The sequence below is a fragment of the Notechis scutatus genome, chromosome 1 (genome assembly GCF_049901735.1).
Source record: "Notechis scutatus isolate UNSWTSFEM ecotype Mainland chromosome 1, rNotScu1.2, whole genome shotgun sequence".
Classification (NCBI taxonomy): domain Eukaryota; kingdom Metazoa; phylum Chordata; class Lepidosauria; order Squamata; family Elapidae; genus Notechis; species Notechis scutatus.
In genome coordinates, this window is record NC_142009.1 from 179,112,696 (window position 1) to 179,134,701 (window position 22,006).

General features: G+C 35.9%; 1 protein-coding gene across 1 annotated transcript in view; it reads right to left on the reverse strand.

The window, feature by feature from the left end:
• The window catches only part of MYO1B (myosin IB), a 134,324-nt gene that overhangs the window by 24,109 nt on the left and 88,209 nt on the right, over positions 1-22,006 (reverse strand). Inside the window, 11 exon segments of the mRNA XM_087949548.1 lie at positions 1,124-1,324; positions 3,619-3,845; positions 5,021-5,221; positions 8,710-8,772; positions 10,712-10,837; positions 12,166-12,231; positions 12,748-12,834; positions 13,057-13,175; positions 14,308-14,455; positions 16,269-16,372; positions 16,572-16,670. Of these exon segments, the coding sequence (XP_087805674.1) occupies positions 1,124-1,324; positions 3,619-3,845; positions 5,021-5,221; positions 8,710-8,772; positions 10,712-10,837; positions 12,166-12,231; positions 12,748-12,834; positions 13,057-13,175; positions 14,308-14,455; positions 16,269-16,372; positions 16,572-16,670 (1,441 nt within the window).

The following is a 22,006-nucleotide window of genomic DNA, read 5'->3' on the forward strand; positions in this document are numbered from 1 at the left end:
TAGGTATAAAGTAACACTGGAAGGATACTTAAAATTACACAAAACATTAGTAAAGGTGAGGAAAACCCTCCCCAAATAATAGAAAACATAATATAAAAATGAAAAAATAATTGTGCTAGAGCATTTTTAGATGTCCTTCTTGCCATACTTTCTACACCCATATGCAAATAAAGGTAAATGTTTCCACTGTCCTGTCATGTCCGGCTCTATAGGGTGGAGTTCATCTCTCTTTCTTAGCCAAGAAATGTTGTCCGAAAATATTTATCTGTTCCTTTGACCAGCATGACTATACATCAAGATGCACATAACACTGTTACCTTCCCACTGAAGTGGTACCTATTTATCTACTCGCTTTTGTATGCTTTTGAACTGCTAGGTTTGCAAATGCAAATAGATTGCCTCAAAAAAATGAGAAGCTAAGTTCAATTTTGCATAACCCTTCAACTTGTATTAGGAACTTGCATGCAATATGCAAAGCTGTCCCCTGAAACAGTGATGTCATAGCCTTTACTCCAGATGAATTTGGCAATCTATGATAGGGAAGAAACATGCATGAGACATGTGGTGCAGTGGTTAGAGTGCAGTACTGCAGACTACTTCTGCTGACTGCCGGCTGCCTGCAATTTGGCAGTTCAAATCTGACCAGGCTCAAGGTTGACTCAGCCTTCCATCATTCCGAGGTGGGTAAAATGAGGATCCGAATTGTTGGGAGCAATAGGCTGACTCTGTAAACCACTTAGAGAGAGCTGTAAAGCACTGTGAAGCGGTATATCAGTCTATTGCTATTGCTATCAATAATGAGTAACACAGAGGCACTCCTTTGTTTTCACTAAGTCAATGGAGAAGGAAAATGCTGCAAGATCCTCAACTACGGTTGTGGATTATAGCTTGAAATGTGTTATTTTGCTTTCTTTGCTTACACAGATTTACTGTCTGCTAAACATCACCTTGATTGAATGGTTTTCTATATCATTAAGCCAGCAGTACTCAAATCAGTTTCAGATATTTTCTGAACACCAGAAGGAATATGCAGTGCTGCAGCTCAATCTGAACTGTTTAACCAGAGCCAAGCAATCAATGTTATGTCTATACCAAGGATGCATATATTTCTAGTAATTCTTACCTCGCAGGGCCTCTCCATTGTGGCCATGTCTGCTTGCAAAGCATTTTGTATCTTTCAAGGCAAGGCTCATAAGTTTGACGGAATGCATATCCTGCCCTTCTAACTCGGACATTTTCCAGCAGTCCCAAATATCGAACTTGATGGCACACAAGAGCATCGCTAAAGATATGTGCTGCTTTTTGGTCATTAGGTTTAATACATCTACAAATCAAAGAATTTGTTTTAAAAAAAGTGCAGTACATAGAACAGAAATCTATTACTCTCATCAATTTTTTTAGACATTTTTATTTATTTTATTTCTTAATTCATTCAAAATATTGAGTTGAATTTGGTTTCCCACCATCCAGATTCTATAGCCTCCAAGCACACAGTCGACGTTGTGATTGTATCAGTTGCCTGACTGGAGTAAAGATGTGTATAACTAGGTAACTTCATCATATTGATGATATTGTACCACATATTGACAAATGATCTAACCCAGCAGTTTTATGTAAATGTTAAAGAGGAGAGGACAGAGACCTGAACCTTGAGGGATCTCACACTGTAGGGGCCCAACTGAAACTAATTACAGAAAAAGGAGGAAAACCACCATAAAACAGTGCCTTCCGCTCCCAGCTCCTGAACCTGACCATGGCAGATGGTATCAAAAGCTGCTAAGAGACCAAGGAGGGACAGGAACTCAGCCCTCATGTGTTCTCCAGAGTTCATCTACAAGTGTAACCAATGCCATCTTGGAAACTGTACCCCAGCCTGAATACTGATCAAAAAGTGTTTAGATGATCTGTTTCATCCAGGGCTGTCTGCAGCTAAGTACCAACCATCTCGCAACAACCTTCCCCAGAAATGGAAAGATTGGGAGACTTGGATAAAAGTTATCTAAAGCTGTTAGATCCAGCCGTCTGGTTTTACAACTAAAGAAACACTATTTACGGTTTATTCTTCTATTTTAGCTTTAGAAGCTTAATAGAGTTTGTCTCTTGATGCAGGGGGCAATGAAAAATGTATGCATTCTACTTCCTCTTTGTCACCTGGAAAGTCTAACCCCCTAAGGAGCCAGAGAGGCCTGAAAGAAAAAAAAAAACCTGACATATACTGTAGATTCTCTCTAAAATGTATTCCATAAGTATAATTTCCTAAATTTATAATATTCTGATTTTTCATATCCAGGGAAAGACTATAGTGGCTGAGGAAGCTTTTTTTTTTTACTGAGCAGATTCACCATTTTAAGTTCAGTACATTTTTCCAAGATTACAATGTTCCATGTTTTTGAAAGAACAGTGGTATTTAGTTGGTGGTTTCCGTTTTTTTCCAAGGAACTACAAGCTCTTTTAACAAGATGATGTTATAAACTCCTAATAAAATTGCTTAATCTGAAGAAATTGAAGTCTATGGACACTCACATTCAGAGCACATAGGCAGTTACAGAATGTTAATTGAGTTTAACCAAACATGAACTCCTAATAGGCAAATCTTCAACATTCATGATGAGTATGTATGTACTTCCATGGTGTAAATATTTTTTTATTTTTATATATACCACACTTAAGACTCAGCAGCAATACTACACAAAAGGTTTTATGTCTCACGCAGGCAATTTTTCTTTGGCAAGGATACACTTCTGTGATAACATAGTTTTCAGCAGCCTTAGAGACATGTTAATGACATGACACTCCAGTTTGGACAGGGCTAACTTTAAAAAAAACCAGTTGCACTTAATTTTTTTGGCAAATTGCTCTTGAATTTCAGCTGCACAGTCCTGAGACATTCAGGAAACTATAATGTAAGTGTTTTTGAAGACACACATATAGCCCTTGGTTGGCCCAGCCTGATTTCTGGTTAAATGTGATGTATGAACTTAGCAAATTTTGGGTTATTCAACAAATCACAATTAGGAAAGCTTGGTTCAATGTGATGGGAGACCCAATCTGATATATTATGTAACAGATATGTTCAATATTCAAAAGTATCCATGGTTGTTCTATTTAGTTCAGGTCAGTGTTAATAAATGTCAGATTTTTAGATGGATAAGTACTATTGTTTTATTAGCTGAATTAGGACTATTGTGGAAATAGTTCCATAATAAAAGATACTGATGCTATAGATGGCCAGAAAGTAAAAACTTCAGCACAATTACAGCACAACAACAAAAAATCTGATTATAGAAAACTATCAGTCATGGTTGCAGTAATTTTGTAAGTATAGAGCAATTAGAACCATTAATCTATGGTGAGTTTTCCCCTTCATCTTTGAGGAAAAAAAGATCAGATAAAATAAACTGCATATTTAGATCATATCCATTCAGTTGAGATACTATGAATATTCACACCAAGTCTTTCAGTAATTTGAAACTTTAAAATTTAAAAAAATACTTTTTTCCCCAAATAAATTGTATTCAACTGATATAAATAATTCACTCTCTTTCATGCTCTCATTTATAGTATGAATTAAAGATTACCATTGTTGTAAATGCAATTTCTTCATTTCCTGAACTTTACCTGATGTAATTGGGATTTTTTGTTTGCAAGTTCCTCATCAATGTTGCCACAGAAACTTTGAACTGGGAACCTGCTGTTGGTGGCCTCTTCAAATTAATCTTGACAGGGTTTCCTTCTGGAAATAGTGCTTTAATGAGGGAGTGGTTGGCCTTCCACATAGCTTGGGACAGATCACGGTAAAGCAGGTCATTATTCTTATCAACAAACCCTTCTACCTGATACATCACCTAAAACAGCAAACCAAGAATCTAAATAAGCAAAGGTGATCAATTCTGGGAGGGGAAAACACACCAAAAACAAATTGATCACATTATTTGAATGACTATCTTTGTATATCCAACATTAACTATATTAAAATTCCATCACTTTGAGGCCTTATTGGAGTTCAGAAGTTTCTAACATAAGCCAAGAGAAAGGATGTTAAATTCTACATCTCTCTTCAGGTCTGAAATTGCTATAATGTTTGGGGAATTATTGGAATGAAAACCACCAAAGGCAACTCATCAATGCATGTTGTTTCTCTCAGGTCTACCCTACCTTTATTTATTAAATTTATATGCCACTCATCTCATGATCAAGTGACTCTGGGAGGCTTACAGTATCATAAAACAGGAATATAAAGCATTCAAATGTTAAAGCATTAAATATAGTAAAAGTTAACAAAAACCAGGAACCCAAACAAAAATGGGATGGAGATGAGATCTTCATCTTATTCCACCAACCACCTTCAGAGTGGAAAGTGGAAATTAGCAGAACCTGGTTTTGTGGCCCCTTCAGAAGTTCAAGTGGATCTCATCTTGAGGTGCAACATGTTCCAGAGGGTAGGAGCCACAGGAGAAAAGGGTGGACCCCACCAGCTATAATTCCTTGACCAATGGAGTCCACAGCATATCCTTCTGCTGAAGCAAATAGTGCAGATTAATCCCATTGGGGTGATATTTCATGGGATTTGAGCCTTTTGTCAACTAAAAAGATACTCCTTTGGTCTTTTTAGCTGCCAGAAAAAGGGAGTGGGGGAAAACAAGGCATTCTTGAAATGCCTAGATGATCACCTCGGCAGCCCAAAGTTGTAGGAATATAAGAAGGTTATTGCAGAGCATGATGGATGACTCTTGGAGACGGATGTGTCCCATTGCAGAAGTCACATCCAGGGGGTTGAGGAAAGACCAGGGTCAAGGGGGAATGTATGATGTAATTTAGTATCAGCTCCATCCAGCCACACGCCAACATGGCAACCTCTAATAAATCAATTTACTTTTCTCTGAGATGTGGCTAGAGACTTTTGATTTGAATTAGGGTGGATTTGTTGAAGCCCTGACACCTTTATCTTTTTGATGGGGAGGAAGGGGAATGTCAAAAGCAAACAGGTTTTCAAATATTCAAGGCTATTGGAAAACCTTACCTTGCCAGCATAATGTTGAATTCTGAAGCAACAGTGTGGGAGGGAAGTATCATTCAAGAAACGTGAACATTTGCTCATCCTGCTTTCAAAGTGTTGGTGAGTAGCACAGACCTGGTTCAATTTGTCTAAGAAGGTTTCATCAGTAACAGCCCCTGGCCGCAGACATTCTTCATCTAGCATAGCTAGGATTCCATTCTGATGCTGTTGGGTAATGTAACAGTTCATTTTATTATTTGGGCATAAATATTCTATCATGCGCTTTAAGAAGTACTTATACTTGACTGTACTACGATGAAAAAAAATGAATCAGATTTCAATAAGCCCAATTTTTTGTCTACTGATTTAGACCATGTAAACAAGCATCAAGCAAACTATGAATAGAATGTAAAAAGCAGAAATAACATTTCTAAATATCATTCACCTGGAAATGAGTTAATAACAGCTGTAAAAAAAACATATAGCATACATGAAACTGAAATATTAAGAGTTGGAGCTTCCTGTTCAAGTCTTCTAAGAGGTTTCTAGTCTACTTTCCCAGGTTGTGAATATCTATATTTCCCCATTCCCCTGAAGATAGATGTACTACCATAAAGATGGGTCATAACTTAATTTTTTAAAAAGCCATACATTCCCATCACATAGAGTTTTAAATAGAGGAAATGCAATGATAACAGCAACACTGATTCCAATATGAATCATTCTATCCAATTGTCAAGACAAAAAACTTTCCATAGATTGAAGCTAACTTTAAGTCTGATTCATACTTAATGGATTGGCTGAGGACCTGTGTTCTGCAAATTCTCAAGAGATTCTCAGGACATGTACAAGAAACAAGCACATGGATAAGACAACTTCAGATTCAGTTGTTTCCTGGGTGGAGAGATGGGGCTCCCTTGCATATCTTTCACGAACAATTACCGACAATAGTTTTAGGAAAACATAGGAACACAATGCAAGTAAGAAATTTAGATGGTATGAAAATGATCACAATTTATCATAGCTCTTGAAAAATGAAGACATGCAAACCACAGAAGACTCACTGAAGAAAATGGCATAGCATGAAACAGACAGCATTTGAATTGCCCCCTTATTCATGCAATCTTAGAGCCTTTTTTTTTTTAAAAAAAGAAAGGATTATTATTATTGGCAAAACCTCCCTTTTTTGGCTATATCTAGTATAGAAAACAGGAACAATATAGTGACCTTATTTGATATAGAATATTATCATCCGAATATTTGTTTCTCCAAAAGACTGGGAAGGATTGGGAAAGATTCCATGGATGAAAATCCTAATGGGGAAAACAACTCAAGAATCTTGGGAAACTGTAAAAAGTATGATCATAGAAGCCCAGACCAGCACAATAGCACTGAGAAAGAAAAACAAGAAATCCAAGAAGAAACCAGCATGGCTGCACAAAGATCTCTCTGGCAAATTGAAAGAAAAAAAAGGACAAGTACAAAAAATGGAAAGAAGGACATACAACTAAGGCAGAATATCAGCAGAGAGCCAGAATCTGCAAAGACGAAGTCAGGATAGCAAAGGCTCAGAACAAACAAAGACTTGGAACAAAAGTCAAAGATAATAAAAAAAGTTTCTTCCAACATATAAATAACAAGAAAAAAATCAAGGAAACAGTCGGTCCACTAAAAAGAGAAGATGGCAAGGAAGTAACAGGCAACAGAGAGAAAGCAGAACTGCTTAACTCATTCTTTGCATCCGTCTTCACGCAAAAAGAAACTATAGCTCAACCCACCAAAAACTATAGCTCAACCCACCAAAAACATAACTGTAAAAGACAGACCAGAAATAAAAGTTAAAATAAGCAAAAAAATAGTAATTGTTTGATGAAAACAAATCACCGATGCCTGATGGATTACATCCCAGAGTTTTAAAGGAGCTGGCAGAGGTCGTCTCAGAACCACTGCACCATATCTTTCAAAAATCCTGGAGCATCAGGAACTACCAGAGGACTCGAAAAGAGTTGATGTGGTTCCCACCTTCAAAAAAGGAAGAAAAAAAAAAACAGACCCAGGAAACTATAGACCAATCAGCCTAACATCAATACCCGGGAAGATACTGGAAAAGATAATAAAAAAATACATCTGCCAACATCTAGAAACAAGTAAAGTAATAACTAGCAGTCAGCACAGGTTTGTTAAAAACAGATCATGCCAAACCAATCTTATTTCATTCTTCAACACAGTGACTAAATTAGTAGACCAGCAAAATACTGTGGACATAATATACTGTATGTAGATTTCAGCAAGGCATTCGACAAAGTAGACCACAACCTACTAGAAAAAAGTGGAATAGATAGCACCACCACTAGATGGACTTACAACTGGCTGGCAAACCGTACTCAATGAGTAGTCCTTAATGAGTCTAAGTCACCATGGAGGGAAGTAAGCAGTGGGGTGCCACAAGGTTCCATCTTAGGACCAGTACTCTTCAATATCTTCATTAACGACTTAGATGAGGGAATATTTACCAAATTTGCAGATGATACTAAGCTGGCAGGAATAGCTAACACCCAAGAAGATAGGCTCAAGATCCAGATGGATCTTGACAGACTAGAACACTGGGCCGTATCTAACAAAATGAAATTCAATGTAGAGAAAAGTAAAGTCCTACACTTATGCAAGAAAAACCAAAAGTACACATATAGACTGGGTGAAACCAGGTTCAATAGTAGTAACTGTGAGAGGGATCTTGGAGTCTTAGTAGACAACCAGCTAAATATGAGCCAGCAGTGTGCAGCAGAAGCCAAAAAACGCTAATGCAAGGCCTATATTAAAACATGCAAAATGGGGGGGAATGGTGGGGGGGGGGCTTGCCATTAGGAAGTACTTTTGTTGCACACCTGGATATGGTGCTGCCTGCGTTGATCCCGATACGAAGTGCCCCACCAACGCCGAGGTCAACATCCAAACCGTCGCCGCCCGCCCACCCAAAGATGCAAGGGGGGGGGAATTAAGTTACCCCCGAAAAGATGGCCTAGCCATTTTTTCAGGGCTCAAAAAAAAATAAGACCCGGCCTTATTATATGAGAAACACGGTGTGTGTGTGTGTGTGTGTGTGTGTACACACACACATATGGTATTCAGCTTTGTTCGGGTATTTTCCCACGTCATTATAGTTGTGCTTTTAAAGTTGTAGCAACGTTTCAGCAGAATCTCATCTGCCATCATCAGGTTTCTGTATTGTGTTCGTCTGTGAGTCAGATTTTGAAGACGAACACAATACAGAACACAGACGAACACAATACAGAAGCCTGATGATGGCAGATGAGATTCTGCCGAAACATTGCTACAACTTTAAAAGCACAACTATAATGACATGGGAAAATACCCGAACAAAGCTGAATACCAACATGTAAGCACCTGCGAAAACTTAAGAAAACACATATACACATATATGTATATATATGTTAAAATACAAAATATATCACTTAATGGATTAAAGTTTAATGCCTTGCTTAAAAACTTTCTATACCTCTGATACAAGTTTTCTTTTTTCCCCTTCCTGCATTTTTTCCTTTCTACTTTTTGTATGTAAAAGTAAATAAAAGTGCAAATGGTAATACATGATCATTTGTTGCCAGCTAAATTTTTGATAAAAAGAAAAAAAATTAAACACAGATACAATAAACAACAAAACAATTCAAAAGAATTTTGTATGGAAGACTTACATTCTCTATCAGATCACAAATTATAGCATTGTTGAAGTATTCAATGTGAGTCCATTCAATACCCTATAAAAATAAGGTCAAAAAACTGAGAAAGAAAATATGGCCAAATAATTTTTAACAATATAAAAATAGAGGTTCCCCAACCATGTAGAACCAATTTAACCAAAAGCTGACACTTAGTCAACATCTACATAACAAAAACTATTGGACATCTGTAACTGAATGGTTTCCCACCATTATGTTTATTTTTTCCTATATAATTCAAGACTCCAAAAAAGCATTAAAATTAGTTTTGTACTATACTCCTTGAATATTCTTAAAGAATATTCTTGAACTAATCTAAAAATAATTGCATTCAATATGCTTCCCTTTCTTATTTTATGCTCTCCAGCCTGGAATATATCACTGCTATGCAACACCAATCAAAGGAGATGGCATGATTGAACTGTATGCTTCATGGTAGCAAGATATTTAAAGCTGGCAATACATAAACCATACTTAAACAGCCATAGAAGACAAACTGTATTTTCTGGATTATAAATCCAGACAGTTTAATTTACTAAAACAAAGAAAACTAAAACTGTGGAGGGATACTATGACTGCCTTACATTCTCTTCTCAACAGTTAATAATGTAGAAGGATTCTTTTAAGTACAGGAAGAAGACCAGAAATATCTGGCTTCTTTCAAAGATCCACTGCTTGCCTTAATTCAAGCATCTTTTAGTAAATTGTCATGTCCTAGAATACCCAGTTTTTCTAAATCCTAAGAAAACTACTGCTGCACGTTAAGATTGTAAGGACATTTCAATGTACTTTTTTCTCATTAGCTTCAGGTGGTCTTGGAACCTGCTCTTTAATTTTAGATTATATGAAATTATACTCTAAATTTTGAATTTAATTTAATTATATGAAATTAAAAGTTTAGCAGCAAGATGACAATATGAAGAAAACAGTTGTTATCAATAGATAAATTTCTATTTTCATATTCTTTCTGAAAAAGAGTGGCAATTAAAATTATTGTAAATCTTCTGATAAAGGTGTATATATATCTCAAAAAGGGAGAGCGAGAGTTTTTCCTGTTGTTTTTGCATCTTCTCTCTTCTAATCACAATTATTCTTTTGGAGCCTCAGATGGGAGCTTTATATTTGTTAGAAACGCAGAAACTGCTAATGCTGCTATACCAAACTGAGTGTTCTTGAAGAACTGCCAGATGTGTTTTCCATTCCATTCCTCAATCTGTGTCAATTTCCCATGCACTTAATTGAAACAGATCCAAATTCCTTCAGTGAAAAGCCTTAGGTCAATAAACACTTTGCACATCTTGAGAGTGTTTCTATGGAAAGGACTGTTTTACCTCACAAACCCCTGAGATTTATCTGCCTTTAATCTTCATCTTCAGGAGGACAGATGCTTAGTTTAAATGACTCCATCAGAATAGAATAGATCAGCCCCCCCTCCCCCACCACCTTGGCAATGTTAAGACCTGTGGACTTCAACTCCAGCAAAGCTAGCTCAGGAATTCTGGGAATTGAAGTCCACAAGTCTTAAAGCTGCCAAGGTTGGAGATCCCTGGAATAAATTACAGTTGGTAGTACTAATCTTTGTACTGTCATCAATCAAGTCCTGTGCCATACCGAGCATCACCAAAACACATTTTATATTTCTGTGCAGTATTCTGGGTGTTCACATCTATGCTTCCAGGATAATCTCATGCTTTGCTACTTCTTGGTTCTCAACAAACCTTTTGCCACAATTTTCATTTGTGCCCTTTGGATTATTAATTTTGTTTCAAAGCTAACCCTTATGATTTATTAAGAGATGCCAGTATAATGGAATAAACTCTTATTTTACAAGAATGGAAAGGAACAACTTTTCCAAAAGTTAATAAAGGCAAATAGAGGAAGCTATTTATGGAAGGAGTGGGAAGTTACACAGGAAACAAATGTATACCTCTCGAGGTATCATGAGAATATGAAGAAAAAAAACACTGGGAGGACGTACCTCTGGGGGGGGGGGGTTTTACATATTTATATATTCTTCTTGCTCCTCCTTTAGAGTAAGCTCAATGAAGATCTGCTGCAGTTTCTCATTGCAGTAGTTAATAATAAACTGTTCAAAGCTGTTATCCTACCCAATAAAAGAAAAAGTGTCATTAATCACACTTAGAAGAACATTGGAAGAACTGTCACAATGAAGAAAACTGAAGCATACATTTATATTCCAAAGAAGATGGATAGATCTGAAAACTATGGATCCCTAGTCCATTCAATTTAGACAAGAGGGAGCTTAATGGACAAAGAAAGAAAGTTAGGAAAGACATCGATCATCAATCTTAATGGATCAGGCAGGCAATGGGAGATTTCAAACTTATAAAATTCTATTCTTACAATAAAGTAGACTTTTTTTTCCTTTTTTCTATCTGATTTACCTGGAAAGGCTGACAACATGGTCATGGGATATATTATTTCTTTGCTTTGTGTCCACATTGGTTAGCAACAGAGTTGCCAGTCCCTGTTATGATCATTAACTAAGGACTTTAAATATTTAAATAATAATAATCAAGCAACTTTATTCAGGAAATTTTAGGAACAGAAGACAATTTTTCTTTTATTAAACTTGTTTTAACCTAAAACCATATTATTCACTCTAAATAAAACCACTGATTTCAAAAATCAATACTCTATATGTCTATAACGGTTATTTTATATTTTATCAATTTTAAGTGCATATCTAATCATGTAAATCATGAATGTAATAACCCTACATTAGATGTAGATATGCTAATTAAAAATCATTGCAGCTCTGTATTTAACATGCTCTCAGTAATTATCTTACAATTCTTTACAATAGTAATCTTAGTAAAACAAGGGTAATCTGATCTGAATACACAGATTTTTTTCAGCCATAAAAGTCACATGCTTCTTATTTGTAAAAAGTTTTATCCAGGAGTGGCTTCTAAGCAAACAGGATGGATACAACAGATATCTAAACCTACCTGAGGAATTATTGAAGAGACTGAGAAATTCTTCAATTAAAAAAATAAAACAATTTTCCAATTAATTATTTGTGTGTTTCAAAATGTCTTTGCGATAATCTCTCTTTGCTCCCCTCCAAAAGGAGTAAATACAACCAAAGAGGCACAACTTATAATGCAAATGAGCTTCAATATATTACTTAAGTTTACAGTATTTATTGCCAGTTCAAAAAATTGTTTCCATACAAACAAAATTACTAGCAGCAACAGTTTTTTGCCATTTTAATTTTTTTATGTATATCTGACCAAAATTTAGCATGTTTCATCCCAGACAGTTTAATCAGTCAGGATTTACTGAGACTTCTCCCCCTATGTTAATTAATTCTTGACCTATTGTATTTTGAGTATTTTTAAAGATAGAGGGTATAAATAAGTAAATTATATATTTTGATAACAAATGAGTTTGAAGTAAAGAAAATACCTCAAAAATTTCAAAGCCATAGATGTCCAAAACCCCCATTACTTTCTTCCTTACTTTGGATTGTGCCTGTAGAAAAAGTTGTTATTTTCATGATTAATAATAGATGGCAGCAAGATAAATAAATAAAGAGTACTGTAAATTAAAAAATATCATATGGCATACATCAGAGTTTCCCAACCTTTTTGGGTTGGCCTGGAGCAGGGGGAGCGGGGGGGAAGAGGAGATTATTTTGTGGGAGGGCAGGTGGATGTGCATGTGTGAAAGCGCTGGCAATGTTCATGGCAACACAAGTGTGAGTGTGGCCATAAGCGCCTGCAACAAGGCTAGTGAGTGAAGCCACAAGCATCCACGAGATTCAAGTTGGGCCGTGAGCAACTGCAGCGACACTTGCACAAGTGGGGCTGTGTACGTGTGCAGATGCATGCACATTGGTTGGCCAACTCACACAGCCCGGTGGCAATTAGGCCACGACCCAGTAGTGGGCCATGGTCCACAGGTATACATATTGCTTATACGCAAAAACAGATGAGCATTTATTTTATGTGCTGTCATTGAAATTTTATTGCATTTGGTGAACTATACCTTAATGCTTTCATTGATTCTGGTAACAAGCCAACAAAACAGTCTACTGTAAAGATTCTTTGCCAGAGCATCCCGAGCATAATAAGCCTAGTTAAAAGGGGGGGAAAAAGAGTCAAAAACATTTTAGATAAGATTAAAATATTTTCTGGTGTTGGCACAGCATAAAGTGGCAAGAATCAATAGCCACCCATGATCTGCAGATGTGCTGTGGGAAAGTCCTTTTAAAAATACTAGCCTCAGCTTTTTTGCAGCACCTGTTACTGAAGGGGGGTGGGGACAGAATTCACTACTGTAATCATCTGGCATTACCTGAGCTACATTTAAAGTTGTAGATACTTTCTCCTGCTTGGCTTCAACAGTGCGGAAGCTAAAAGCTCTTTCCAGAACTGACTGATCAATGCCTGTCAACTCGCATATTTCTTTAAGTTCTGTGGAAAAGAAGAATCATAACTTGAAGAATCATACACAGTTTGAGGTTGAACAGTACTTTCTTCTAGCAACTGGCTAGGCAAAACAGCTTCACCTGCCTTATTCTTTATTTCCTTATTTTGATTCTGCTAACAACTGCATAGAAATAGTAAGCATGCATTCAAATTTGCAGAATGATGTATTTAACGTTCTACCATGTAGAGGGTGTGTTGCCTTTTGTTTACCTACTGATTCACTGAAACATACAATTTGACAAGGGATGCTTGGCTTTGCACACAAGTGTAGCTTTTACTGATTTCCTTTCTAAAATGTATTTTTAAATATCTGCCATGTCATCTACAATTATCCGTAGCTTTTTTAAATTCAAAAACTGCCTACTTTAGCTACTTTCTACCTACTAAGGAAACTACTTTGCTCAAGGATGAAAATAATTTTGAGTGAAAATTGAACGCTATATTTTTAACACAGATGCTAAATTTACTGTTGCTTTATCCCAGCATTTTGAGATAGAGGACAAGATGCAAATTAAAAACCCCAAGAATCTGAAAGAGTCTAATCTGAATGTTTCATTCCATCCCTTATTCCATTTTAAGACATTATTATTAAATTCAAACTCTATGACTACAGTGTTATCCAGCCATTGTTTTTCTGCTGAACCTTTCTTTCATTTTTTCTTTCATTCTTGAGTGCATAAAGTGCAGTATTTCAAGGCTTTTGTATTGCTTCCAATATCGGATACTGCTGAAGTCCACTAAATAGTTAAAATTAAATCAGTAATTTTAAGATTGGATAAAGTGGAAAAAGGTTAATGCGGTAGAAGAAAATGTGGTTTTTGTTTTGTACATGCTTATCTTCTACAGACTAAATACAAGCCAGGAGACCTTCAATGAACTAGAACAGTAGTACATAAGAACTTTTTTTTTTAAAAAAAAGTCTGATGAAGAATTCTGAACAATTTCAAACTGACAGAAAAATACCTAGTATACTAATAAATAAGGATTCTGCAATAAAGATTCTGTCATTGGCCTTGAAATTTAATACATTTAGAAACAAGCCAAAAAAATAAGTAGTACTATAAACCAATGGAGAGAATATCAATGTTACTCAGTTAAACACTGTTATTTGAATTACCATTTTTATCTTTGATTTTACTTTCATCTAATCCATTCACACGAGATTCTGGTTTAAATTCAATGTTTCCCAGTTTTAAAACGGCAGCAACAACTTCAAATACTGACTGGATCTCATGGTCCATAAATCCCACGATCTGCATTGCATTCTGGAAGATGGAAATTGTGTTTTATTTATTACATTGTCACATTTTCCTCCTTCCTGGTAGTTGTTTCCCACTGCACCCAATTTATTGTATTTTCACAGCCAACTAAGTAGTATCTATTCACATTCCTATATCACTTTCATTCACAAAAGCATACAATGAAATATTTTAAAAGAACAGTACAAAATAAAATCAACAAGATAAACATTAAAGCAGAAAGAGAAAGTAAAAGCAATGGTAAGTTAAAAATCACGGCAGTATTAGCACATTACGAAAAAGTCTTAAAGTATTAAAAACACCTTTGCTAGCACTGGAAAAAAACAGTAAGGATGTTGCTTGGTACACCTTACATGGCAGAATGTACCAAAATAAGGGAGCTAATACTGGAAAGTCTTACTTTCCAGGGGGCAGCTTCAGTGTGAGAAGACAAGTGGAACAAAATATAAATTTAGAATATAAATAGGAACAAAAAGAAGGGGGTGTATGATTTTTTAAAATTCACACAAGATTTTATTTAGACAGCTAAGATTCAAATTTATATCTCTCAGCTGGCCCAAATGGCTCTCATATTATAGTCACACTAGAATTTTATTTAACTTATAGGGTTACTAGAAATAACTTTAAATTCACAGTTAGATGTTTTAATTACCGTTTGGTTCCTTTTTAAAAAAATATGAATATATTTATAAGTGTAGAACCCTTCTACATTCATTAAATTAATGGAGAAACACATTTTCAATAGAAAAATCATTAAGAACAGTCAAACATTTTTAATACGAGTACATTCATTACAATCTAACTACTCCTACCTAATATTAATTTTCATTTAAGACCTGAATAAAATATATGAAAGCAGGGAGATTTAAAAATTCAGCATCCACAACTGATTTTCATTCTCATGGTTTTATGTTCCTGATCCATAGCATTTCAACACAGTCAGGCTAGGAAGAGAGAGATTATTTGTTCTGAATGGCTAGAAATCAAAAGAAATGCTTTTAAAATAAATAAAGGAGGTTGATTAAAATCAGAGGTGGAAGAGAACATTGAGGTCAGGTATATTAATCCCTGATCAATGCAAAAGAGTAGGCCACCTCAATTCCGCCTATGATACTTCCATCTGCTTGAATGAATGTCAAACAGATCTCATCATTAGTTGCAAGAATAAACTAGTTTGGTCTAGTAGTTAAGGCACCAGACTAGAAGCTGGGAGATCATGAGTTCTAATCCCACTTTAGGCATGAAAGCCAGCTGGGTGACCTTGGGCCAGTCACTGTCTTTCAGTCCCACTCATCTCACAGGATTGTTGTGGGGAATATGATAGAAGAAAATATGTTGAATATCTTTGCTACCTTGAGTTACAGGTAGTCCTCGACTTACAACAGTTTATTAACAGTTCAAAGTTACAACAGCACTGAAAAAAATGATTTATGACTGTTTTTCACACAACCGTTGTAGCATCCCCATAGTCACATGATCAAAATTCAGATGCTTGGCAACTGACTCACATTTATGACCACTGCTGTAGTCATGTGATCGCTGTTTGCGACCTTCTGACAAGCAAAGACAATGGGGATGCCAGATTCACTTTACAATCATGTTACTAATTTAACACCAGCAGTGATTCACTTAACAACTGTGGCGGGAAAGTCACTTAACAAATATCTCACTTAACAAAAGAAATTGTGGGCTCAATTGTGGTCATAAGTCGAGGACTACCTATATTTGTAAAAACAATAAAAGCGGTATACAAATAAATTTACATTTCAAAATGAGATTGAACCAATACTGAATATAGCAGAAGGGCATCAATTCTTACCTTAAGTGTTCTGAAGTTTGAAGCATCATCTACTCCATTTACTTTTGCAGAGCCCAGACCCAAGTAATTATATCGACTGAAGTCCATCTCCAACTTAAGTTTTTCTGTTAAAATAAAATATATATCTTTTTACTAGCAAATCCACATTACTGCTCTTGTTTAGCAGCAATAACAGTTGTTTTTCTATGTCTGGATTTAAATAAAAAATTGCACACAATACCAAAATTAGTTATGCCAGCTTGAAATAAATTACCTAGTTCCATATGCAGTTATAACTTCAATATTCTCCAAAATTGTACTCACTGAGCAAATCTTCTGATCCTCCAGACAGAATTTGATAGAAAATATGGAAATTTCTTTCACCTCTGGGCTGTTTAACAACACGGGACTTTTCCAAGAGATCTAAAATTATAGTTAAATAATTATTTATCCTTTCTATAGTTTCTTTAAAAAAAAGAAAAAAAAGAATCACTCTTACACTTCTAGTAGAACATTCAGAAAGGCAGGTAATATCTGGAACAGAGACTGAACAGACACACACCAACTTATAATATTTAATTAAGATAATGGATATTTTGATTACATATGTAAAGTTCTGCCTTTTTCTAAATAACACATTAAAAAGCTTCCCATTCCACTGCTACATACTCATATCATTCCTCTGAGCTTGATTAGGCTAATAGTGTCTTAATTTCTTAATTTCTCTAGAGAATTCCATGACACATCAGGGAAATTTAATTTAGGAAAATTTAATTTACATACTAATCTAACATGGCATTCTAAACCAGACTTTCTCACTCAATTGTAGAGGTTAGTCAAATCTAGAAGGTATCAAGATATGAAGACCATTTTAGCGATTATATTGCTTTCACCTTTCTATGCATGCATTCATCTACCTGTTGAATAAAACTTCAATTAAACAGGATACACAGTTAAATAATGCATACTTGGGTACGGAGTAAATCTAAAATCAAAATGAATCGCTACATATCCTACTCCAGTATGAGATAGTTCAAATTCATATTGACAAAAAGAACATTAGAATTACAGAATCACATCACAGATAGAATCACACTATTGTGCCAAAGGACTGCCATTAATGCCTCCAATTCAGAAAGTACAGGCAGTCCTCAATTTATAACTGATTGATTGATGACCATCTGAAGTTTTGAACACTTTTAAAAAGCTATTAATGACCTGTTCTTGAAGTTATACTGCCACCCCCGTCTTGTGGTCACGGGATTGCATTTTACAGACTTGGCAACAAGACTCACATTTACAACCAGTTGCAGCGTCCTATGGTCATGTGACCATATTTGAAATTTTCCCCACTCAGTTTCTCACATTTTTTGCCAGTTTCAAGCAAATAATGTCCATTTGGAAGAATAGAGTTCCTTAAGGATCATGTGATTTGCATCAAGGTTGATTGGTAACTTGCTTATGACCCTTGTAAAAATCTTGAGTACTTTGTCAGGTTGCCAAATGATGTAGTAAGTTCTGCTCTTAAATGTCTTCAAACAGAAACTGGAAGTTCATGCGTCCCAAATGGTCTCATGAATCCTACACTGAGTAAGCATACCTCTATAAATGTTTTTCAACATTGTCTTCTGTAAAATCGATATGTATTAGATCATTGTTGTTATCTGTGGTACGGCTAGGAAATACTGGGCATGATCCGTTGCTGTTTACAAATACTGAGCCGAAGAATGTGTTAAAGAGGTTGGCTTTAATGGTGTCGTCGTTGCAGTCTTTACCATCAGGTCCTATCAAGGTGGGACTTTGTAAAACAGCAATGGATCATGCCCAGTATTTTAACACAACGATCATGCCAGTATTCTAGTAGTATAACAACAATGATCTAATACATATCGATTTTACAGAAGACAATGTTAAAAACACACGCAATCTAAAACCATCTCTATCTATTGGACCGGATGGAATATGTGCCTACTTCTTAAAAAGCTATCCACTGCCATAGCCAAACCTCTAAGCATAATCTTTGAAAAATCTTTCAGGACCAGCTCCTTGCCTAACCTATGGTCACAAGCCACAGTCATCCCCATCTTCAAAAAGGGAGACCCAAGCCTAGTTGAAAATTACAGACCAATCTCCTTATGCTGCGTCACCTGTAAAGTAATGGAATCAATTATTAACCAATCCATCATCCTCCACTTAGAGACAAACAACCTACTCTCCAATAAACAATTTGGTTTCAGAAAAAAACTATCCTGTAATCTGCAACTCTTACACTGCAAAAACATATGGACGACACAACTCAACCAGGGCAAAGCAATAGACGCAATCTACATAGACTTCTGTAAAGCCTTTGATTCAGTGGTACACGACAAACTACTCCTAAAAATAAAATCCTATGGTATCTCTGGACAACTGAATAACTGGATAGAAGCATTCCTGGCAAACAGACAACAAATGGTCAAAATTGGGAGCGTCCTATCAAATTCTGTACCTGTCAATAGTGGTGTCCCCCAAGGCAGTGTTCTAGGACCAACTCTCTTCACACTCTACATAAATGACCTCTGTGATCATATTAAGAGCAATTGCGTTCTTTTCGCTGATGATGTAAAGCTGTTCAATACCACAGACAATACTGCTACCCTACAAAAAGATCTTGACTATGTATCAGAATGGTCAAACAAATGGCAACTTCAAATCTCAACAAATAAATGCTCTGTCTTACATATTGGCAAAAAAAAATCAGAAAATAAAATACAAGCTGAATAGTCAAGATCTTGTTGATGACCCAAGCTCTGTAAAGGACCTTGGAATACTCACCTCTAATGATCTAAGTGCTAGAGCCCACTGCAACTACATAGCCAAAAAGGCATTAAGAGTTGTTAACCTAATCCTATGTAGCTTTTTCTCTGGTAATATCACACTACTAACCAGAGCATACAAAACATTTGCTAGACCAATACTCGAATACAGTTCATCAGTCTGGAACCCACATTACATATCTGATATTAGCACAATTGAGAAAGTCCAGAAATATTTCACAAGAAGAGTTCTCCACTCCTCTACTCGTTGTAGAATACCTTATGCCACCAGACTTGAAATTCTAGAACTAGAAAACCTTGAATTACGCTGTCTTCGGTCTGATTTAAGCATGGTATATAAAATCATACATTGCAATGTCCTACCTGTCAATGAATACTTCAGCTTCAACCATAACAACACAAGAGCACACAATAGATACAAACTCAAAGTTAACCGCACCAAACTTGATTGCAGGAAATACGACTTCAGCAATAGAGTGGTCAATGTCTGGAATACTCTACCCGACTCTGTAGTTTCTTCCCCAAACCCCAAAACTTTAACCTTAGACTGTCTACTATTGACCTCACCCCTTTCCTAAATGGTCTGTAGGGGGCATGCATAAGCGCACCAACGTGCCTACCGTCCCTGTCCTATTGTTTCTCTTATTCTTCTTTTATTTTTCTTATATGTACCCATTTCATGTATTCACAACTATGTATACACTTATACTTATTATCTTGTAAACAATTGGCAAATCAAATAAATAAAATAAATAAATAAATAAATAAATCCTTTCAACTTTCTGTTGATAAGAGGAGATATTTAATCTAGTAATGTCTAAATTCTCTCTAAATACCAGCACTGTGAATAAATATACAGTGATCAAAGCTTGCTACAAGTATTCTCTGGCATTCCTCTATTTCACAATAGAATTTGCCAGAATATGGTTCATTTTCATTCTGCATTTAAAGAATTACTTTATTTGGGAAAGCCTTCAAGTTCAGCACTAATTAAAATGAATTCAGCAATATGTTATCCAAATAAACTTAGGGTCATACAAATCTACTGTGTATACCATTTGTGTCTTTTAAATTTCGATTTATAATGTTTGCCCTCACAACTTACATATCACAAAAGGAGAGTGTCTCCATCAAGCTAGTGCTTTGTGTTATGTTTTACTAACATTCAGAACAAACAAAAGAACAATGAACCATATTAATATTTCAGTAAGTTACCAGCAGCATTTTGTCTCCATGTCACCTGCTCCAATTAGCAAAGCATACACAAGCTTTTCTACAAAGGACACTTGGAATGAAAGCAACTCTTGTTCTACGTAGACAAGGAAGTCATTGAAAAAATGCTATTTGGCAACCTAAAATTAAATGAAGACACATTCAGATGTGCCTTCATGTGTGAAGACAAATCTTAAGAGATTGTATGGATTTTTCAGGGTATTTTCAATCTTAGGGTTCACTGGCCAAACCACCATGCAACAGTATAGTATAGTGTAGAGTATAGTATTTTTATATTGCATTTCCTCTCTCTCTCTCTCTCTCTCTCTCTCTCTCTCTCACACACACACACACACACACACACACACACACACACACACATTCGAAGGAAAATAATAAAAAAGCTTGGAAAATACACAATAAATATAATAGCCCTCTCATAATTGTGACTAGCAGCTTGCTCTTCCATAGAATGTTTCATATAGGTAGAACATGTGAATTCAGTATCACTTATGTTTCAGCTATTCCACATCCTCAGAAATCGAAAAAGTAGCCAGTGTTGCAGTGAAAATAATCAGTAACGGTTCCTATTTCTATGATTTAAGGAAGATTTTTGTGACTTACACACCCTACAAAAAACCAAGCAATGTTTTCCACATATCTTAAAGCATGCCAAAACGCCTGACAGACAGGTAAGCCATAACAGAGAAGATGGAGAAGAGCTATGGGTCTCTTCTTTGTTTGCCTGAGTATTTTATTTAAAATGATCTTGGCCTAGAGGGCTATGATTTAGAAACAATGCTTTTGTTAATCCGGGATCAAAGTGCAGTTAGCTTTTTGGCAGTCATAACACCCGACTGACTAATATTCAGTTGATAATCAACTATTATCGCAAGGCTTATTTTTTCACAGTAATTATTACCGAACACGGTTATTTCCCACTCTGTACCTGTGCAATTTTAAGCTATATTTATTACATGTATAACTTTGCACTTAACCTTTAACTTACTCTCAGCTCATTTCTCTGTTACATCAAGATCATTTTGAATAGTTTTCTAGGCCGACCCCCCTGCTCTGGCAAGATCATTTCAGATAAATGTTTGTCCAATCTTTTCATAAAAACGTCCAGTGTTGAAGCATTTACAATTGCTGGTGGCAAGTCATTCCACTGATTCATTGTTCTCACTGTCGGGAAATTTCTCCTTAGTTCTACGTTGCTTCTCTCCCTGATTAGTTCCCATCTATTGCTTCCTTTTCCTGCCTTCAGGTGCTTTGGAGATCAGGCTGACCCCCCTCTTGTTTGTGGCAACACTGGCCGCATCTTCTAGAAAACTATCTCACCTAATGACATCATCTGCAAATCTTGCTATTCCCATAACCTCTTCATGTGGGACTGCTCAGAAATGCAAAGAACAGGACTTAACTTGCAACAGCATACTTGATATCCCCCTCCAATCTATTGAGGCACTATTAATGAGTGTTCTACATATTTTGAGGCAGTTATATATCTACTCTTCTCATGCCATCCAGCCTATTCTTAAATATCTTTTAGTATTTAGTATTTATTTGATTTGTCAATCACTTACAAGATACAGGTATAAGAATAAACATAGTTTTAAATATATGAGATAGATACTTATAAGAAAAATAAAAAGAAACAATAGGACAAGGACAGTAGGCACGATTGGTGTGCTTATGCACGCCCCCGACAGGCCTCTTAGGAAGGAGATG